Consider the following 14,143-nt stretch of genomic DNA (forward strand, 5'->3'; position numbering starts at 1 on the left):
GACGACAGTTGCAAAATAGACAGTTGCAAAATAGGAAACTGAGGGCCTGAATTGTATGAATATGCATTCCCCTCCCCCTTATATAATTTACATTTTGAGCATGTCTGCTGTTGGGAAGCTCAGAGCTCAGTGGCTGAGCACAACAATGCGATGCAGGAGAGTCCACAGATTCACTTCCTACAGCTATAGGCCAGGTGAGAGAAGAACCCTTGCTGCCAATTCTGGGTCTCAATCAAGGTCAACAACACTGATTGAGAAGGATTGATGGACAAAGTCGATATAAGATTTTTACTCTGTGCATACGTACAGATACACATACGTGCCCATATCTCTATTCGGTTGTGTATATGTGGAAGAAGGGCATTGCCAACATCAGAGAACTGAAGCCTGGTTCAATAGTAATTACTTTTCTCTAGAGAAATCGGACAATGGTAGTCCTGTGATTTGAAAATGGGAGATTTCAAACAAAGCTGTCTTAGCATCCTTAAAAGGTCGTAACTCCCAGAATTCTTTGAAAGATGCCATGACAGCAAAGCTCTGTAAAGCCAAGGTTAAGATTAGAGTGCGAATAGGTCCTGATGATGTAATTCAATATTATGTGGGCAAATGTACGAGTCATCAGCCCAGGCTTTGCATAGATGCGTTGAACTGTGTGTAAATGCACGGGCTATACACCTCTGGGTATTGCCCCAAGTTTGAATAGTGATTATGAAACAATGACTGGGATAATTCATGTTACCCAGACATTAATGCACCGTAAACCCAAGCCAGTGATGTGTTAAGAGCCATGGCTTCTCCTAAGGAGCTCCGAGAAGTTGAATTTGTCTGTTTGAGGCTCTCTTTGCTAGCCTTGAACTATAATTCCTTGTGGGAAGCCATGAAAAAAGAACCATCAATGCACTGATGATCTTACCTAGTTTTGGTAATGAAATGTCTACAAGTGAACAACCAAGCTCAGAGAACACCAAGAAGTTGCTATTGAGAGGCCCCTTGCTGGCAATGATAACTAAACACATGGGGTAGATTCTTAGAAGGAGCTATTCTGAGTCAGTTTGAATGTGACAAAAGATAGACATGAAACATGTCTTGCTTCTGTGATGTATCTTCTGGGAAGTATATTCTTTGGAATGAATTGGACTGAAGCGGCTGCATAACATCTATTCTAACTGGATCCCATCAACTCCTTTCTTTTTTTTCTTTTTAAAAGATATTCTGGTCATTCTTTTTTATCTTCAAGGCAAGCTGGAGTATGCAGGAGAGAAAATATGTTGTACCTCTCTTTGGAATCTGGAATGATCTGAGCGTGTGTGAAATGAATATGGATAAGGTTTAGAAAGTCCTCAAGAAGCTGACAGAAGCTGAGAATAGATGGTAAAGGCTTCCGTACGGCAACGACGGAAATTGTTCACCTGACACCCTGAAGGTTAAACAGTTTTATTGAACTGATAATTCTATTCCCCCGTGAAAGCCACTGCTACAATAACATTGTTTGATCCTATCCAAATCAGATATTTAAACAAGTTAAATATTTAGCAGGGAATTTGTAATCCTCTAAAAGGGGAAAGCATACAATCTTCACCAAACTAAAATACATTTGGGGAAGCCATCCTTGTCAATCACCATAAATATGACCAATCTGAATTTGCAACGATCTTCACTTTAAATTATGATGTGAATTTAAATCTCATCAAAATGAGATTCTGTTTCACCAAAAAAATGAATATGGTACTTCTGTAGGATGAAGAAGGAATGGATTCTGGGGTATGTTTAGGTGTGGTGTTTTGTGTCGGGGTAAACAGATAATGGGATGAGGGGGACAAAACAGAGGATCCAATACATTAATACAAACTTGAATTTTGTTCCTTTGACTCGCCAACCCCCTCCCCAACAATTAATAATTTAACATTTAAGAATTCTAAACATTTTTGGCACATCAATTCTACGTGAAGGAAGAAAATATCACGGGATATCAAGCAGACATTTGCATCTCTAAAAGAAAAAAAACATTAATTGTACCAATTAACTCTCCCCCTTGACACATTTAATTTTTTTCCTGCCCGATTTCTTTTTAGAATAATCAAAGACATTCTTTCTTTTTAAAAAGGTTGACGTTTCTGGAAATTGAATGATTGGAACATAATTTATTTTGGAGGATTCTGTATCACCTACATTGAATAAAGAAGTAAAATGTACATTCAAGTTTCAAGGCATTAAAATAGAGCTTTCTGTATTAAAGCTTCTGATAGGGGATGAAACAGATAAGTATTATTTAAATTGTGTATTTTCAGGGAGTAAAAGTTAATAGTTTTTTTTTTCTTGAATTAGAAAAACTATAAAACATTTTTGTCCTCTTGACCTGGTTTAATATTTTTGCTCATTGTGAGCAGAAGAAATAATTTCATTTGGGAGAAAAACACTGCAAAAATCACAAAGAAAACTTTCTTTTGTGTGTGTGTGTGTGTGTGTGTGTGTGTGTGTGTGTGTATTTGGCAAAAGAACATCACTCTGTGCTTTCACCACCTGCATCGTTCATGGTTCTCCTCCCCTTGACTGCCCCCATGGAAATCCTTTTGCCTCCGTTACAGTGTTTTTTTTTTAATATATTTCTCTGGCAACTGGACGGGGAAAAGGGATTTATGAAAAAATAGCATCAATTTCAGTTTTTTAAAATTATAGTCACTATAATACATCTGTTTTGAAAAAATAGTTCTGTGTCCCTCCCCCATCGTCCCTGAGCCCACCCATCATCAACAACTTTTGGCACCAACATTTGCCAAACCTAAGCCTCACTGCCAAACCAGCAGTGGGGCAAAAATCACATTTCCACTCCCCACCCACCCAAACCCAATCTTTCCTGAGTCAAAAGTCACCCGTCTTTCCTCTTATCTTTTTCCCCACCCTTGCTCCTAATTTCATACAACATGGGGGAGAAGCATCGCTGGAAAGACAGTGGTAGAACACAACACATTTCTTCTGAAGGCATTCTGTATTCTTCCTTCCCCTTTTAAGACTTCACATTGCGCCTAAACATTGCAAGAGCAGGGCAGTTGTCTACCGCCTATTAGCCACTTTGTAGGAATGCATCTAAAGGCATCTGGCAAAGGTGAGGAGGAGATTGTCTTGTAGCAGACACAGCCAGTCAGTCACCTCCACAGACACACAAATAGAGGGTTCCCCCCCCCCCCCGATGTAGCAGGGGATTGACAGAGCTAAGGAAAACATTTGCTAAAAAAAAACAGTCTGACTTTTACGTGTACAGATTATGATTGTGACTTTAATTTACTACTAGGCAAAAATGTCATCCGTCAGGTAGAATGAAAACTAGGGCTAATCTGGCAACAAAGAGGTGGAATTTAGCAAAACCCTTCCATTCTTAGATAGACATTCATAAAGATTGATTTGTATGGAAAATTTAGTCATTCGTGGCCGGCTCTTGTGCCCTAGAAGGCTTAACTCTTATCTCACATGTTATCAGAAGGCTGAATCCCCTTGTCTCTGGCAGCACATTCAAACACACAATAAAGATCAGTACAGTAGACTTCTGTTCTGCCTCAATACCAAGAAATGCATGGGTTCAGAGGTATTGAGCCATAAAGTGCTAGCTGGAGAGTGCAGACCTATGAAAGATTCAAATATGCACGGACAGATCCATTATACAGAATACAGAATAACAGAGTTGGAAGGGACCTTGTAGGTCATCTAGTCCAACCCCATGCTCAAGTAGGACACCCTATACCATTTCTGACAAGTGGCTGTCCAGTCTCTTCTTGAAAGCTTCCAGTGACGAAGCACCCACAACTTCTGAAGGCAAGCTGCTCCACTGGTTAATTCTCCTCACTGCTTCCACCTTGCGCTATAACCCCACTTAACAGCTGCAATGCCATCTCAATGCTGCAAGTGATGTGAGTGAAAGATTGCACAAGAGGACCCTGGGTTATATCAGTGACTCTGAAGGACATCTCGAACATTATCCCTGGTGAAAATAAAAAGTTCAAGTGGGAAAAAAAAGAGTTTTGGACTGGACTGGTTCCTCTAGAAGTTTTCGATTGGAGGAAATATCGTTCAAAGTTCTAGGCCTCAACCATTAGGCTGCTTGCAGACTAATTAGCTGATGATTTTTGAGAACAAAAATGGACAAAGGAATATATATATAACTCACACGAGGGCTTTCCTGGAGCTGATTGCTATTTTGTCTAAGTAGACGCTTCCCTATTGTTAAATCGGATTCTTTTTTTCTCTTGTAAGGTCACTGGAAAAAAAAGAATATTTCTGAATGTGTGCAGAATGTCTTTCCTTTGCAAATTCCTGTCCTTGAGATCAAAATTTGGACTAGGATAAATTTCCAGAAAATGATAGCTACTTTTTGTGTACACTTTCACTCTTGCTCAGGCTTTAGCCACTTCCCCATTTATTTATCCATCTATGTAAAAAGAAGATAATCTGCCGCTGTTATTGTCCGCGTGTTTAGTATGTCACACACTTTTTGTGTATTTATCTTAAATTGGAATTTGGGGAGAAAAGTGACATTCATTCAGACGTAAAGCATCTGAATATACCAAAACATGATTATTTTAGCCCAGATTGTCCAACCTTACAACTTACAGGTTCATCATATAGGGCAGGGATGGGCAACTATGACCCCTTTACATCCCATGGACTTCAATTCTTGGCTGTCTCAGGAATTCTGGGAGTTGGAATCCACGGGTTGTAAGAGGCCCATGGTGGCCCACCCCTGATATAGGATGCACTTCCCTTTTTTATAAGAAAGAGGAGGATCAGGAAATTGGCAATTTGTATTAGTGCAGGAAAGGCACTCTGTACAGACACAGAGGAATTATTTATGAGATTCTGAGGCAAGAATGACAAACTCTGTTCAGAAAGCAGACTTATGCATAACCATTCATAAGTGATAGGCAGTTCACAAAGATATTGTTGATATGTCTGTACTTATAAACACGCAAATATCCAAGTAGAAATTAAATTGCACAGATAGAATTTTCAAGGCACAATTAAAGCCATGATTTGGACATTGTGAACTCAACAATATGAAGATCGGCCATCTCTGAAGATCCACCATAACTGGAACCTCCTCCTGAGGTACTATTCCAGTTTTCCTCATTTTTCTTCCATTTACATCTCTTCTCTAAACCAAAAGGATAGAGAAAATACTAGCAGGATTTTTTTCAGGACCGATGGCATCGTTCAAATTCTTAAATATCCAACCCTCCTCATTGGAAACTGCAAATGTTTATGACAGCAATGGGTCTCTTGCATATGGAAGATGGAAAAATTAGCATGAGGTGGCAAGTTCAAAAATGGTTTATTAAAAATGCTGCCATCATTTCATTCACTGATTTTCTAAACATCTCAGAAAGGTCACTGTCACGTATTTCATGATTTTTTTTTACTTTGTGCTTATATTTGAATTCAAATGTACGTTTCTTTTGTGGTAAAGGGCCAGAAGTGATAACAGTATTTTACACGTGGAAAATATTACTGACATTTAACATTTCCAGATTATTTCCTTTGGAAAAGTTTCTACTTTTTTCCGTGATTTGGAATAGGTTTGGTTTTTTTTTAAAAAAAACCAACACTTCTCAAACCTGGCTTCATTTCTTGCAAATAGACTACATGGTATCATTAGGTTTTTTTTTAATGAAAATTATTTCTTTTCTTGCCTCAGTGATAGTAAATGAAGTAGCCACAAATGTCCTTATTTAAAAGACATCCAAACATTTTGAGAAAGCTCAAAATGTTTCTGTTGACGCATAAGTGACCAGTGACTTCTCAAAAACAACCAAAAAGACCATGGGAAAGAAAATTATTCCAATGACAATATTTGAAATGGAAAAGCAAGGCAGTGGTTATGTTGCTAACATAATTTTTCATAGAAAATGTGTATTTTTTTTATCTTGTCAAGGAAGAAATTACTGAAAAGGAAGAGTGAAAAGAAATGACATAATAGAAAGTGATATTGATCTTTAAATGGTACTATGATTCATCCATATTACTTTTACAAAGATGTTATCTCAAGCTACTTATTCAGAGCCAATTATTTACTTGCAAAAGACATTATGACTCTCCTGGGCCTGCCCCAGTTTTGAATGCAAAAATGGCTACAGAATTCTTGGCTGCGATGAGAACCTTTGTCTTTCCTTACCAATGTCAAGCTTATAGATTAGCTTATTTACCTGACTTGCTAGTTTTCTACAAACAATAGTTTATAATATGGGCTTGCATTCAAATACACCATCAAGTCCAGACAGGTTGCTAAGCCCCAACAAATATTATCCTCATGCATATTACTAAGGTAATCAGGAAAAATCAAGGACCTATTTTAATCTATTTCCAAAATTCCCCTGCCTCTGGCCATGTTACTCAAGACAGAGAGAATAGCAATTTTACAAGCCTGGGGAACATTCCTTCCACCACTCCATCTACTGAAGTGGTGCAATCCAGGGGAACTGGGTCACACAAACTGTACTACGCAAACTCAATCAACGTCAATCAACTCTGACAAACCAGCCAAATCAAAGTATACAAATGAAAGCAATGAAAGTAAATGACACTGTTGCTAGAGGAAGTTGCACTTCCACCTTGCTAAATGAGGTGGGTAAGGGACGGACAGTATTCAAGATGCCACCCAGCAGAAGTCCTAAATGAGCCTACACCATCCTCTTCTGGGTCCACCTTTTAAAGGCAGAAGAGGAGCTCTTGGTAGAAAATCTACAATTAATGCGAACGTGATTTGTACATAAGCCTTTTGCAGTTGGAATCACTGTCTTGTCTTTTATCCTTAGTCATTCAGACCATGAGAAGACAAAATGGCCTTATCAGTGGAAAAGGAAAAATGGACATTATGTAGTCATATGAGGGTCTACTTAGAAACAATTAATGCATTTATTTTTACAGTACTTACTAGAGAGTACTGCATCCACCAAATTGCAGCTTTTGACAAGACCATCGCTTTCTTAAATTTAAGCCTCTTCATCGCCTCAGTCTCACTATAATGTACACAGGGAATGACGTCCTTCAAAGAGATATATAGGTCAATATGACCAGCATAACTACTGTCCCCATTTTGGAAACAGAACATGCACCACAAAAGGGAATTTAAAAATAATAATAATAATAATCGTCTGCATTAAGTCATCCTTCCCACGTTTTTCCTATGCTCCCAACTGTTCTCCTGAATCTAGCTAGTTTTTATATTTTTATTTATTTTGCATAGAAATCATTGCATAAAAAGTTTCCATCCTTTGAATTGTGCAAGTCTGGGGAGGGGTGTGTGTGAGCTCAAACAGGCACCCACAAAAATATTTGCATAGTATGTAAGATGGGTATGTTTGATGAGGTGTGGTGGGCTGCTAAGGGGGGGCAGGGTTCCTTCTCTGTTTGTAGGGGCATAGAAATCTTTAATGAACAAGAAAAGTTTGAGAGCAAGTTGGCTCATCATCTCTTATCATTAAATGCAATTTTGGGTATTTTCACCAGCTAGGATTCTACGCTAAAAGAATTACTCTTTACAGGAACACACTTTTCAAACAAGTCCCTGCAAATAAAAAAATTAAGATGTGCAGACAAATAGTTGGCTAGGAATCCTTCTGCTTTAGTTTTTTGGGGTGCTAAACCTTCTTTGTTCTTTTCTTTTTCTTTACTACAGTCCTAAAGTGTCTAAAGTGGAATGCTACTGACATAATTTATAGCCATAGTATAATGTAGGATTGATATGTCATTGCTGGTATTTAATCTCATGGGAAAGTCTCCATGGATTTGAGGCCAATTTTCAATGCCCAAACAATTTTTGTGACATATTTAGCCATACTGGAAGACATCAAGTACAGATGATACTTTTTTCTCCCATCATCTGAAAACAGCTTTCATTTACCTGCATTCCAATATCACAAAATAAAATTCTATTTCTGCACCAGCATTTTCTTGGAAAAAAAAGTCCTACTGTTCTGAAACAAAATTTCCACTATTGTTGAAGTCCAAAGAATCTAAAGTGAGTATGTTACAAATATGGTTCTACAAAGTTTTAGTCTCCAAAGCTATGTAAACTAGTCTGTGGTAGCCCATAAATTATGCTAACCACAAGTTCCAATCGCATTATCATTGAATTGTTTGATCATCTCTGAAGTTCTTTACAAACAAGGAAATGGATTCTTTCATTGGTTATATTAGAATTAAAACTTTTAAATTAAAATGTGCTTGCTATTGGCATGATATTTTGGTGGCATATAATATCACTTGCAGCCTTCGATTATATGGAGGACTTTGGAACTAAGTTATGATTGATTAAATCAAATTTTGATTAAATTATTAATTATTTTGGATTAATTCAGTGATATATTTTCCTATGAAATCATATGTCATTTAAGGGGTGTGCAGGACACAAATGAGTCAACGTACTAAAATGCTTTTCATCTTTTTTGGCTTTCAAGTCAATTTTGTTTCAATTGGCTATATAGCTTTTTCTTAACTGAGGGATTTTAATATGCTATGAAGGACAATTAATTTAATTTGATTTCTTTATTATCTACTGATTTTAATTATGCTGAGATAGAAATTATGCTGGGAGTTTAAAAATACAGTAATAACTATTTCAACAAAAAATGTAATTTAATTATTATGCTACATAATTGACATATATCAAGGAACAATAACTTTATGGATGAAGAACAAACGGAAGAAACTTGATGATCATATTTAGTATTCTCTTACTTCGAAATTACAGGCTTATTTATCTAAGCTACGAAAATACACCTGAATATGCTTTATTTCAATATCCTGCCTGGTTCAATTGGAATGACAAAATATATTGTGTACAATGACATTTGCATCTTTTCTCTCCTCATTCTATCTTGTAAATTCTGGAAGCTCTGATCCCTTCTTTTTGAACAAACCACAATTTCCTATCACATCTAAATTCATCTGATGGCTTTTAACAAAATCCATCTAGAACAACTGTGATTTCCAAGTTGAGATGTAATGGGGAACCTTGATAAGTTTCAAAAAGTAGGTTAAAAAGGTCCTCATGTGCAGGCAGAGGAAAGGAAATCAGTGAACAAGCCTGAAGATTTTGCAAGTATAAATTTGCAAAGCAAGGTCAAACAGTTTTTATTATATTTGAGTTTAATGGATATTCATCCAATTGTCACTGCATCTCATATATATTGGTTTTTTTTTTCATTGCAAAATCAATTTGAGATATTCTTCATATCTTTTGGAGACTAATTTTATTGTTATAAAAATAAGTTATATTCATACACACACACATACACTAACTAATTTAGCAACCTTGACTACATTATAAACCCTTCCATAAATTTGACCAGTCAAAAAATATTGTGAATGGGAACAATTTAAAAAACAGACTAAGAAAAAATGCTAGCTATTCTTTTCACTCTACAAACATAGTTTAATAAGCCAAAATATACTTTTAGTCATTTCTGTCTCTTTACGCTAATTTAAGAACCTTTGCCCCATAGGGACATAAGAGACATAGAAGTTCCTAGCTCAGGGGAAAAGGAAGGAAGGAAGGAAGGAAGGAAGGAAGGAGTGTTATTAAAGACTTCCAAATTTGTATTATGGAACAATAAAAAAGGAGAAAAAAAGTCTATATATTTGTTATCTCGTTAAGCAGAGACAGTATTCAAATACTTTATTGTCTCCATTTGTTTTCTGTCCATAAATATTTCAATCTCACCTCCTTTCACTTTTAGCTTTTTTTAATCATCTTTGTTTTATTCAAAGATTTGCCACTCTGATAGTGAAGACTAGCACTTTTTTTTTTTTTACAAATGCTGATGTAGATTGGGCATTAGGTCAATATTTCAAGGAAACAAGGCCTTTTCAAGTTTCAGTTGAAATATTAACATATTAACATAGACCTAGAATCTACATAATGAATTCTTTTGATCTGATGGCATGTCAGAGAAAAGTGTACATTGTTTTATCTCAACTGTTCACTGTGTTATTCCCTTTGAGCTATTAATATGCGGTAGCCATTAGCTAGAGAGAAAAACCAGTTTACATATCCATGGTCTTCTAAGCCAGAGTTTTTCAAACTAGGCAACTTTACCTCATATGGACTTCAACTCCCAGATCTGCTGACTGGGGAATTCTTGAGTCCAAACATCTTAAAATGACCAAGTTTAAATAAAACAACCACTGCTCTAAGCTAAACAATGTTTTTTTTTCTAATACGACTAACGAAAAAGAAAAACACTTTATGTTTTACTACTGGATATTACAAATTGTACCATCACACTTTGTAGGGTGTTTGGAAATGCTGTGGAAGAGAAGAAAAGGCAGAGCATCTGTAAAGGTAAAGGTTCCCCCGCACATGCGTGCTAGTCGTTTCCGACTCTAGGGGCTCATCTCCGTTTCAAAGCCGAAGAAGCCAGCGCTTGTCCGAGGACGTCTCCGTGGTCATGTGGCCCGCATGACTAGACGCCAAAGGCGCACGGAACGCTGTTACCTTCCCGCCGTAGTGGTCCCTATTTTTCTACTTGTATTTTTACGCGCTTTTGAACTGCTAGGTTGGCAGAATTACGTGGCACTCGGGATTCAACCCGCCAAACTGCTGACCTTCTGATCGACAAGCTCAGCGTCCTAACCCACTGAGCCACTGCATCCCTCTAGAGCATCTGTATGACCAAACAAAAACCTATGCTAGAAGTGCTTCCGAAGGGTCCGTCAGATCATTTATTAACTCTCTGAGAGCTGAACACGCACCCACCATAATGATATGTAACTACTGGTGCTGGTTATTTTAACCATAAGGTTATTTAATGGAAATAGCTAAGAAGCCATTCGGATGCTAAAGATGGTGTGATGCATTCAGTCATGTTCACAGATTCTACATGGACCAATAACATAAAATATAGTCCGATTACTGTTGACTAACTGTATTTCACAATAGCTTGGTTTGTGCCATTCGTTGCCTGTAGCCTGTCCATGAAAAGCCTGCCAACAGGAGGCAACAGAACAATGCATGAGAATGGGATAACTATTGCTTCAGCTACTTGTGATATTTGGCCTTAGAAAGCTACATTTTTAGACTGCCTATGGAGTGAGCCATGTTGCTCCAGTTACAAATCTCCCCATTTAATTCATACTCTGATAACATGCCAGATATATTTTGCTGCCAAAGTAATCAACCTGCCTGTGACATATGTTGTTGGTACAGTCAACTCCAATTCCCACAGGATGGGTAGACTTAAGAAATTCTTAAAAAAAAAAAAAACTTCAAGAAACTAACATGCTGCTAACACTTCCCTCTCCGGTCCTGAGCGTCTTGCAAAACATGGTATTTTGCATTCCTCAAAAGTGCATTCATTGGAAAACTTGAGCTGTGCAAATCTGCAAATCTTATCTCTCGTTTTAAAAAAAAAAGTAACCAAACTGGTTGTGTATATTTTTGAACCAGGTTGAGGTGCTTAATTTTTCTCCTACAATTAATTGCTAGGAAAACAGGTTTTGAATGGAAGCTGAGGCACTGAAGATTGGTAGCCTCCAATAAGATAACATCTACAAAAGGAACACACTGCTTTGAGTATTACACCACTTTGATGAAACAGAATTCCTGTGCTAAAATATATATCAGCTAAAGGTAACACCTTTATGTACAAGGGATTGTAGTACAGCATTTCTCAATGTCTTATTCGCAGCTTGCTCAAATTCCTGCCTTTTATAATTCCCTCCAAGCTACTTCCTCAATGTCCACATAATAAAAATGCCAGCCTTGCTGCCCCCCCCCCCCCACACACACCGTCCTTTCCTCTGGAATTTACTACTTGAATTAGCAATGAGTATAAGCTACTCTTCCCCCTTGCATTATTTCAGATCATATGAACATTTTCTTAACAAACAAGAGGCTCTTGGATTTTGCTCTAGGACAAAGGGCTCGCTCTGTCGGCATCTTATCGCCATCCGTGACACATGCCCAGGGAAAGAGAAAGCCCTTTAGGATTCATCCACCTCCTACAATGTGCAGCACTTCTTACCCCCTTGCAGGATGGAAACAGGTCAGGGGGAGGGGGTACTTGCTAAATTTGGTGATGTTTGTTGTTGTAGGGGATTGCAAGTCCTGAAGGAAAATATACCTCTTTTTGCTTTTTTGTAGTTCTTTTTTGTCATTTTTTTTCATTTGCTTTTGCATATAACATTAAATATTGTCGCTTACAGTATTACATGCAAATACATGCTGGCTTGGAAAATGCAGATTCTAAATAGTTTAACTCGGTGGTGCTATTCCTTACATTTTTTTTGTCTGTATCAGCAGCATTGCTTTGAAGAAAAAAAAACAAAAACCAGGTGTCCCATACTCAAGTGCTCAGTGACATGTCCTATATTTTCTTGTTCCAGAAGAAACATAGGGAAGGTGTCTTTCCCTGTGCAGTCGCCAACAAATTCTCTGATTCTGTGGATAAAGTATTCTTTATCGATTGAAAAATAGATTTCTTTTTCCCGCATTCTCTTGGTGGTTGTTCTCATATCTCTTTGTTTTCCCCATTCTTGGGTTTTTTTTGTTTGTTTTTTTTGCAATCAGATCAAAACAGCATCCCATCCCAACTTTGGATGGAAACAGGAAAAAAAATCACAGTGAAAGCACCCACCTCAACAAGTAGTGCTCCGTTGTCCTTTTCTGTGTGTGGAAAAAAGAAACAAACAAAAGAGAAGAAAGGAGAGAGAGAGAGAGAGAGGCAAAAGAAGGAGGATGGTTCTCTAGCTTCTCCTTCAAACCTAGTCAGATGGTGGAGTTGCCTTCTCCCCGACCCCATCCTGGTCTCTGTGCTCACCCTCAGCTCTTTCATCTGTGAGAACTTGGTTATTCTTGGTTTATCTACATCATAGGAAAGTCGTTATCATGCATCCAGGCAGAAAGGAGAGTCTGACCTTATTGCTTGTGATTGATGGAAGATCCATGCACAGAACAGAAGAACAATTCCAAGGAAAGACAGAAGACCCAAGGCAGATGAGTGGGTGGCCTTCTTCAGAGGAACGGTGGAGGGTCCATGTGTTTAAAGAACCAGAACCACTTATTAAGGAAATAAGGAAAGTTAAGAGAGAGAGAGAGAGAGAGAGAGACCGGAAACATTCATGAGGAAAGATTTAGCAGAGAGATAGATTTTTCTGTGGGAAAAGTTCAGAGATAGGAAGGACAGAGAAACCAAACATAGAAAACAAGGTGCAGGCCGAGAGACACAAAACAGAAGGAAAGGAAGGAAGGAAGGCTCTATGGCTCATTAAAGTCCTGAGTAAGATGATGAAAAGGGGAAAAAAGCATTAAACAGAGAGAGAAAAACTGCAAAAGCCAGGGCCAGAGAAATACTGTGCGGTCTGGTAAGGTGGATGAAGGGAAGGATGCAGAGAATCCAGACAGGAGGGCCTTGGGCTCTTTCCTGCAATGTCTGTCCTTGACATATCTCCTCTCCTCCTTTTAGAGCGTTTGGATTTTCAGAGCAAACCATCCCTCACCCTTCTTCCCACAGTAGATGCTTAAGCTGTACTCCTGATTCAAAGCTACAGGGACCGAAGGCTTCAGGCCTCAGAATTCTCATGGATGCTCCAGAAAGTGCAAATTTAGTGCAACACCACTTGTATGGGTGTCTCCCGCTTTTCGTGTGTTCCAATGCATTCAGCAGATAGTGTGTTCTTTGCCTTTAACTCTGCCCTCCCCCATTTTTTGGCATTACCTTTTCTTTTTCCTTTTCCTTCTTCTTCTTCTTTTTTTAAAGAAACAAACATACAAGCTAACCCCAAGCATTCCTGGTGTGTCTCTAGAGTATGGAAGGGATGGGCGAGCGAGGACGTCGGACGGAACCAGGTGAGCCAAAGAAAGGAGGTGCTGGAGATGGAGGTAGACCAGCAATGCTGTTCAGGCTGTGTGACTTCTCATAGCCTGTGGGGAGTGCTGTCAGGAACGAAGGAGAGAGATGAGAGAAGTGAGTGAATGAACAAAAACACAAGTCTGGTTAAGACTTAAAGGCACTCTGTCAGGCAATCTCAATAGCATAGTGGGGTGGGGGAGAGGAAGCTACTTTCTGCTATGCTTCACTGATAACTTTACACTGATTCAGATCTGCTCCATTTACCCCAGTGTTGGCTGCATTTAAAAATGTGCGGTTTCATAATC

The 14,143-nt window shown here is 38.3% G+C and overlaps 1 protein-coding gene across 1 annotated transcript in view; it reads right to left on the reverse strand.

The window, feature by feature from the left end:
- Positions 1 to 13,787: 13,787 nt before the first annotated feature.
- Positions 13,788 to 14,143, reverse strand: part of LOC308677151 (voltage-gated potassium channel KCNC1-like) — a gene marked incomplete at both ends in the record, with an annotated part of 54,308 nt that continues 53,952 nt past the window's right edge. Inside the window, 1 exon segment of the mRNA XM_081343316.1 lies at positions 13,788 to 13,921. Coding sequence (XP_081199442.1) covers positions 13,788 to 13,921 — 134 coding nt within the window.

This window comes from Vipera berus (assembly GCF_964194415.1).
Source record: "Vipera berus genome assembly, chromosome: Z".
NCBI lineage: Eukaryota > Metazoa > Chordata > Lepidosauria > Squamata > Viperidae > Vipera > Vipera berus.